General features: G+C 35.9%; 1 protein-coding gene across 1 annotated transcript in view; it reads right to left on the bottom strand.

Annotated features, from left to right (window-relative positions):
* The window catches only part of NCAPG (non-SMC condensin I complex, subunit G), a 29356-nt gene that overhangs the window by 20326 nt on the left and 200 nt on the right, over window positions 1–8830 (bottom strand). The window contains exons 2-7 of the mRNA XM_010282299.1: window positions 8096–8305; window positions 7028–7256; window positions 6562–6707; window positions 5213–5297; window positions 2219–2411; window positions 518–667 (exon numbers count right to left, since the gene is read on the bottom strand). Coding sequence (XP_010280601.1) covers window positions 518–667; window positions 2219–2411; window positions 5213–5297; window positions 6562–6707; window positions 7028–7256; window positions 8096–8305 — 1013 coding nt within the window. The remainder of the gene's footprint in view (window positions 1–517; window positions 668–2218; window positions 2412–5212; window positions 5298–6561; window positions 6708–7027; window positions 7257–8095; window positions 8306–8830) is intronic.

The raw sequence follows: 8830 nt of genomic DNA, 5'->3' as shown, positions 1-8830 counted from the left end.
AAAGAGAAGAAAATGAACCTTCAGTTTCAAAAACACTACTCTTAAGGACAGCAGACAAATTTTACTTTATTTTCACAAATTAGAGCAATGAAAAAAAATTATTGGTTTCTAAAAACTCTAAAAACCTCTTTCTGCAGCTCTTTGCAAACACAGCAACCTACGCAATAACAGATGGACACAAGATAGCTGCATATGATAGAACAATTATTGTATTATCTTAAATGGCAAAGAATTATATACTACTGATCTAGCAGTCCATCTTGCTGGTAATTCATGAGAAAGGGAATTCCAAAATTTGTTTTCAAGTTATAAATTTGCTTTTTATGGTTTTTGTTTGAAAGTAAATCCTCTCAAAAATCTTAAAAAAAAAAAGTTAAACAAAAACAAAAAAAGTCACTGTTAAAGCACAACTTCAGCTTTGGAGGAAACCTGAGTAGTTGAATAAAGAAGTATTCTCTACTTTAGAAAATAAAACATAAAATAATTTATTTTAAATTTATTTTTAAGTGCAATGTACCTTAATAAATAATCTGCATATATGGCTGGTTCTGGCAACAACTGCTCTAGTAAATCTTCTCCTTCTTCACCTTTTGATTTTAGATATTCACAGAGACCTCTCCAATATAACACATTCTCAGCTGTTAAGTCTTCCAGGGGAATCAGTTTTCTAAACAAAAATAAATGAAGAGAAATAAATAAAATAGGGTCAAAGAAAACAAATGCACAGAAACAGACTATTTCTCAAAATGAAAATAAAATCCTGTGAAAGGTATTCCCCACAGAAATACTTAAAAATTGAGAAAAATAACTTCCTCTTTCTTAAGTGAGGACACAGAGCTCCCCGAGCCTCTCACTGCATTGCACTTCTCAGTACTTTAAGGTTGTTCATATCAGTTTGCAGAAAGATTCTGCTCAGCCCTTCAGATCTCCTAAAGCAACCACCCAAGTACTTTAATTCTATGAAACACTGTTATCACTACACAAGTCTGGAAAACTGAACTCCATTAACCTGCAGAAATGCAACAACTGCATTAAATTGTTTTTCAGTTTCTGTTTATGAATTGTTTCTTCCATTCTTAATACAAGACCTTCACACAATATTCGAGTAGCAATCATAGTATGTCAAATGCAAAAAGGAATAGAACTGCTTCTCAGCATCTCTAAAATGTCATCCTCCGTTTACCAGCCACAGGACCCCCACTCCTTTTTATAATCATAGTCTTTTCCATGTTAAGCATGGCATATAATGTTCTGTTTCTGAAAACAAAGATTAAGTTATGCATTAATTCTACCTCAAAGCAGAAAAGCCAGAGTATCGCTGTCAGTGGTACTTTTCACCCCGTTGGATCCCATTTTACTTGCAAACAATCAATAACAATTTTGTTTTACTTTCAGGTCCCTCACACACACACAAAAGAACAAAACAAACAACCCTCCACAACATTTAGATGAAAACTTATCATCTGATGGCTTCCCATTAATCTGACAAGTCTTTATTTAAAACTAAATTTAACAAATGGAAATCACAGCCTTGAAAACTCTAAACATTTATCATACTGATACTGCATCACTCAAGCTGTAGTCAGAAACATCATACAAGAACAAGCCTAATATTTTCCACAAATCAAGTAGCCTCATTACAAGCTGAATAATTTCACTCACTTCTCAAAATGTCATTAGTCTAAGAGATCTACTTCTTTAAGAAGTTTTCAGTTAGCCCCATCTTTTAGAACGGAAACCTTGCTCTGTGCAGGATCAGACTGACAAGTCCATAACTGCAGTTTTTTCCTTTGAACCTCTTCAGATATTCACACATTTCCAGAGGCTGTAAGATACTTATTTCACCGTTATCGATGCTTTTTAAAGCCAGACAGGCCCACAACTATAGCTTTAGAGTGCACTGCATTAATTTACTGCTTCCTCTTAAATTCTAAAAGTGTGATTTTTGGAGTGTTCAGGAAACAAGAAGTCAAAGACATTTCTCATTTTTTCCTCTTGCTTATCTTGCACAATGATTTTCAGCTGGTGAACACAGATCTTTTTAAGAAAAAGCATATCCAAAACAATTCAGTACACAAACACCAGGGAGACATCACGGCTTACAGCACAATATCAGTCTTATCACAGGTAACAGTTACTCTGCTCCCCATTTAGATATAACCTTTAATTTTCTCATACAAAAAAATCAACTTTTGGAAATGAAAACGTATCTGCATACCTGTTGTCAAGGTTTTTACAGTTCTGAACAAAGTCATGAAGTGGAGATAATGAAAACATAGCATTTAGTACTGGGATGGACACTTCTGGGCAGTTTTCCACATCCAGACGATGAAGCAATTCTAAAACATCCCCTTCAGTCAATCGTAACCAGGCTTGAAGCAGCTTCTTCTTCATTACCTCCTTAACAGCATCTAGTAATACAGGAATTTAAATGGCTTGAAATGTTAAAGATCAAAAAATACCAAGTTACCTTAAAAAAAAAAAAAAGAAAACAACAGTTAAACAAGAACTACCTATGGAGCCCTACTTCATTTTTGAGGCAACATATTCTCCCCCTGCTCCCCCCCCTCCCCCAACCCACACTGCTATCCAAATCCAAAAACTGTTACATGGCAAGACAGCACCTCAACTTAGAAAATCTACAAACCATGAACTCCTGCAGAGCAAGGAGGTATTCTGGGGAGGCGTTATATACTTGCTCTGTTTCAGGCATTTAGGAATTGGCCACTTTTGGAAACAGACCTTTAATCTGAACTGACACACAGAATTCTTCTGTTAATTCAATTATTCAACTGGATTATGAAGTTTGCATAAAGATACTTTAAGTCCCTCCTCCCCATTGCTATGCTGAACAAATAGCTTCTGGATCAGTGGAGTACTATTTAATCAAGGAAAAAAGTATTTATGGGAACATGTAGAATACGTACATCATTAATACATACACACAGATTTAAGCAGGGAAGTAGAAAGGCTAAGTCTGGTGGAAGTAAAAATAAAATAACTAGGGATAAATACAAGTATGCTCTTTGGACCTTTTAGAAAACAATATCCAATATAAGGGAAACAAAGTCCACACACACTGACAACATTCATCTTTTCTCTTATATGTAACTTACGATAATGAAAACAACATTTAAGTATAGTCAAGAGTTCAGAGAGCTGTAAAAAGGCCTTGAAAGAGCTAAATTAAGGTCCTAAGAATAAGAAACCTCTCCGTGGAAAGCATAAACTAGTATAATGTAGTAGAAGGAAAGAGAATGAGAGTGGAGAATTGACAGTTGAATACACTCTCAAAAGTAGAACTAAGCAGAATCTGGATTATGTCTTATAGGTCTTGTTTAATTATAAACCCTTGTTCTGAAACTGATGTGGAAAAAAAACCATCCAAAATTTCAACCTAGCAACCTTGAACGAGCAGGTCCCTCTCTTGTAGCTTGGGAGTTACTCAGATACACAAATTTAAAAAAGATATACATAGTCAAGGTTATAGAACTTGCAAAACAGATCAAAATGAGGAAATACTAGTGGATGTACATATAAATGCAGCCAATTTGAAAACATAAACCTCTCCTGCCCAGCAAAAAGCATATGGTATCAATGATATCATTGAGGCTACATACGCTGGCAGACATTTTCACTTGTGATTCTAGGTGTCAATAAAAAGAGCAAGTCCTCAACAGCTGGGATGAAGAATCATCCTAAGCAAGAGATAGACACCAACAGAGAATGTATCTGCTCTGGATCATAAAAGACGGCAGTTCTTCATATTGAACACCTCAATGTCACCGAAATATAGGCCATGTAGAAGGGCTGTGCCTTCTCCGTAAGAGAATACAACAAATTCTTGTTGCTCACAAATGAAGGATCACAGGAAAACAAAGTGAAGGTAGCTTCCCCCCCCCAGCTTTGAAAGATTACTAAAACAGAAACTCCTCCACCTTAAAACAAAAGAATTATCTGTCAAGATGAAAGCGGGGGCGAGGAGGCAAGGGGGAGCAGGATGGTGGGCCACAGGGTGTGTGGCGGCCAGCAGACAAGAAGTTAGGTCAAACAACAAACTAGCCTACTGATAAGAAATAGTAATCCAGAACATAAGTTTTTCAGTGGACTTCCTTTTAAGTGGAGTTCTATACAGCGTAAGAAAGCGCTCAGCTGATCCTCTTCCTTTGCTGTCAAGGTCATACTAGCATGATCCCCAGCTAGCCAAAAAGAAAGGCAGACAAAAAACCCGCGTGCATACATGTCACACCTTCAAGAGCTCCAGTTACCAATGCACATAGTACTTTCATATTGCTCTCTAAATGAATATCCACATAGATCATATTTCTCACAGTTCACAAGCAATTGATCACCAAGCAAGAAAAATCTCAGAGTAAAGTTCAACAGGGCTTAGTACAGACTTTCCAAACAAAGTATGTGGATAACACAGTAGCACTTAGTAACTAACTGGCAGCTTTTATGGCGAACTTCCATGTATATAATTGCTATTGTTGCAAAAAAAAAAAAAAAAATTTGCATTCTACATAGGCAGGCCAAAATTGTCCCACTCCAATGCATATGACCTTTTGATCTTTTGGCAACACCATCACACAGAATTATGGGTACATTCTGAATGGCTCTTTATATAAAAATGATACAGTACGGAAGACATGAAAAAGAATAAAGCTGCTTCATGATGAAATGAATGAGAGTCAATCAAAAATGCATTAAAAAAATAATTCAAGTTAGTTAAACAAAAAACTAACCAGCTGAGAAGATTTCTCTCTTGAAAGCACATAGGAAACATTTTCAAACAATTATCAAACTGATGTTAATATTTACATTTCAATTCTTTAATATATTTATTACTTACAAAAATATCTGTAATAAAACATGTTTCAAAATACACTGAATTAAATCATTAGATTTTTCTACTTCTGTGTTTAATTACATTGTTGTTTTTTAATTTTAATAGCATTTGGTCTTATTTTAGAGCTTAGTGGCTTTCAAGTTTTTTAAAAGTGCAATCCTTTTCTGGTTTGTCCACTATAAGGGGACTGGAAAACCAAAGCATCAAGCAGAATTAATTTCTTGTGCTTAAACATTTCCTGGTACCTCATGACTCCCTGAGCTCCTTACTGCCGTCGCAGCTTCCTCATAAATCATGCCCAAAACATTAGAAAGTATTCTCTCAAACATTCGTATTAAGATGTTGAGAAAGATTATCTCTTACCAGATCTGTCATTAAGTCCTTGTTGCAACAATTTCACTCTCTGTGCTATTGACAGAGCCCTCATGTGAACTTTTTCTGCCAAAACCTTAAAAAAAAAAGATAAGATATTAAAATACATTTCTACAAATGTTAACAGCTGAATTCATTAACTACCTGTGTTTTTAAGCTCTCCGTTTTATTTCTTACAGAAATCATAAGTCAATAGAAGCCTGTAAGACCTATACCATCAGCTTTGTACCAATACACAACAAGCAAATTCTTGTGCATGAAAGAAAATGTAAAATAAAATAAAGTAAGAATGAAGTTAACAAATAGCTTAGAAGCTTGGCAGCTCTGCTTGAATGCAACACCTGGATATGAAAACTATTATCTCTTTAAAGCTCCAAGAGCAATTAATACCTGCAATGAAATGACTGAAGTATGTACGTTTCTTAAAGCCTACTAACACAGAGATTCAGTTAAAACACAGAATTTAATCTAAGTTAAGAAAGAATAGAAGATGATTCTGTGTAGGTAAAAAATGAACACTTTGTTTAAGATCTTATCATAGAACCTTTGGGTTGGAAGAGACCTTTTAAGATCATGGAGTCCAACTCCCCTGCAATGAGCAGGGACATCTTCAACTAGATCAGGGTGCTCAGAGCCCCATCCAAGCTGACCCTGAATGCTGCCAGGGATGAGGCATCTACCACCTCTCTGGGCAACCTGTGCCAGGGTTTCACCACAGTCGTCGTGAAACATTTCTTCCTTATATCTAGTCTAAGTCTGCCCTTTATTAGTTTAAAACCATTACCCCTTGTCCTATCTCAACAGGCCCTGCTAAAAAGCCTGTCCCCATCTTTCTTATGCCTAAGATGGCTGCACAAGAAATACACATAGTAGCATACCTTCTTGCCCTTACCTCTACATGTAAACGTAAGTAATGAGTGATATTTCTCAAAACTGGAATACCAAAAATATGCATTTTTATTTTTAACACTAGTATTGCTGTGATCCTAATTTCATTTACTTATGTGTTATATAATAACGGAGAGGAAAATCTGCTTCACAGACATCACCGAATGCATAGATAGAAAACAACAGATTGTATACATAATTTATACTTTTACTGTCTGATCCTGAAGAGCCAAATTCTATCACAAAAGTAGTTTCTATCAAGCAAGTTCTGCAGTCAAGTTCAGGGGTTTCAACTAGAACACTTGTATTAAATCACTCCCCCTCAAAATTCTGGTAAGTGAAAATAAATTATTTAACTGTTCTTAAGTGTTTAACCAGTGAAATACAATAAAAAATTTAAAGCCTTTTTCCTAAGTCAGTCTTTGAAATTAATATTAAGTGATACAGTTTACCTCATATGCCAGCTTCCTGACAGCTTCCTTTACATCCATAGTGCGGCCTACAATTTTTGGCAAAGTTCTTGCTGATGGAGCAATACATGACAGCACTGCACGCCTCACTTCTGAATTGGAATCATTTTCAAGCAATGTGTTGTAAACTGCAAGTAGTCATAAGCATATTTTCATAATTCAGCTACATTCAGTTCATAGAGATGCCTGAGCCCAATATGATTTTTCTGTTAGTTAAAGCCCAGCAGATCTCTCCTCCAAGCAGTTCTGTCTTTTCCCTTTGAACATTCACAGCTTTCATCTACAACCTCCTGTAGCAAAGAGCTCCACAGTTTACAAATTATTACAAGAATAAACAAACAAGATTTGTTTACTCAATACTTAATGTTTTAAAGTAATCTAAAACAAAAGAAAAACCTCAATACTACTTCATGTTCTTAAACAAAAGAAAAAAACTAATACTACTTACTATTAACAACAGGACAGTTTTCATCCTTAGGATCTTGAAGTCTCGACAGGGCCAAGACAGCTTGAATTCTCACATTCGAAAATTTATCTTGAAGTCTAATCAGCATAGCTTCATTAATTTTATCAAATAAGTCATCATCAATCTGGGCATTCTCCGGCATATTTCCCAAAATCTTATTAACAAGCTGACATGTTCGAAACCTAACTGCATGGCTGTTTGCATTGTGAGACTTAGGGAAAGGAAAAAAAAAGTATTCTTATAATCACACTTGTCTCATTTCCAACATACTGCTATTAACAAGCAGATGTAAGTAGTTAATATTCTATACAGAACATGAAATATACACTTCTGTATTTCAAAAGCTTTTCCTATTTAAGTTTGTTTTTAATAAGATTAAACAATCATGGCCAATCACTGATATCAGAGGCACTTTACATAATTAGCAATGCCTTCACAAAAGAAGAAACATGCTTACCACTCAATGCTAACTTACCACTCTGTCTCCATAAAATATTAGAAGGAAAAAAAAAGATATTAGTAATGCTGACTAGTGATCTTGGCCTGATCAGTAATTTTTCCATGTCAAAACATAAGTTTAAGAAAATGTAATTTTACTTGTGTTTTCGTGCTATTGGAACTGTTGATCTTCTTTCTACATAACACTTGCAATAAGCAGAATGGAATAATACATATGCCAACAATATTTGTATTAAGATCTTTTAATATTTTTACTTATCAAGAAATGGTATAAATTCACGTCCACAACTTCACACTTACAAATGCACCTATAGTAAAGCCGCTAATGACACATCTGACAGCCAAATAAGAAAACATTTCATATTTTCTCACAGGTCTAACTTTTGAAATGCAGTTGTTAGGTTACGGTGCGGGGGGGTAATAGAGTTTTTGGGGGGGGTTGGGGGCAGTGGTGTTATTCATAAAGCACTAGCTTTGCCTTGCTTTCACTTTTTAAGTTTTAGTTTATAGGTATCATCTCAAGTGCCAGTAAGTTTTCCCCACTGCATGAAGTCTTCATTTGTTATGTTTAATAATACAGCGTTACTGTACCTCAAGCAGAAAGTTAAACACATAATTCTGAAGTAAATTCTCCTCTTCTCCCTCCTCACTACCATCTTCTTTCTCCATTTGATAAAATGAAGTAATGAATTTAGCCACAAAATTGATTACTTGTTCCACTGCTGGTTCCCGTCTGTAGATTATCATAGCATACTTAAGGAAATGAATGAATTCTTCATGAAAATATTCCCTATCTTCCAACTGAAAAAAAACCCAAAACACAACAAAGAGGTAAGTACCCCGTCCATCTTTCAAAAGCAGTACGACAGAAAAATAAAATAAATGGGTTTATAATTGACAGCTTCCATTTAAATTTTTAAAGCACTAAAGCCAGCTGTTAGGGCACACCCGCTGCTGTACACTCTTCACTGAGTATTTTGCTTTAACTGTGCTGGGCTCCATTCAGTTTATATTTACCTGCTAACGGGTTTCAGACACCCTCATCCATTGATATCCTGTGTCACACCTACTTCTCGGGTATCCAAACACCTTCCAGCACCATCATTAATACCTGCCGTGGGCTGTTCCTACACCCCTGTTTGCAGGGGATAACTCTGTGTAACAGTTTAGCGCGTGGCTTGTTGTCTTTTTTTAAAGTCGCAGGGCCCTTCTCCGGCATACTGACCTCAATGCTTATTTTAGGGGAAACAAGGCCGGAGAGGCACCCCGCCCTCGGAAGGGAAAGCATAGCAGATCCTGAGCCGCCCTCTTTTCCCCTCAGCCCGG

Source organism: Phaethon lepturus, unplaced genomic scaffold (genome assembly GCF_000687285.1).
Source record: "Phaethon lepturus isolate BGI_N335 unplaced genomic scaffold, ASM68728v1 scaffold6522, whole genome shotgun sequence".
In the NCBI taxonomy this organism is placed as follows: domain Eukaryota; kingdom Metazoa; phylum Chordata; class Aves; order Phaethontiformes; family Phaethontidae; genus Phaethon; species Phaethon lepturus.
Note: the sequence above shows the minus strand (reverse complement) of the source record. Positions and strands in the feature narration are given on the sequence as shown.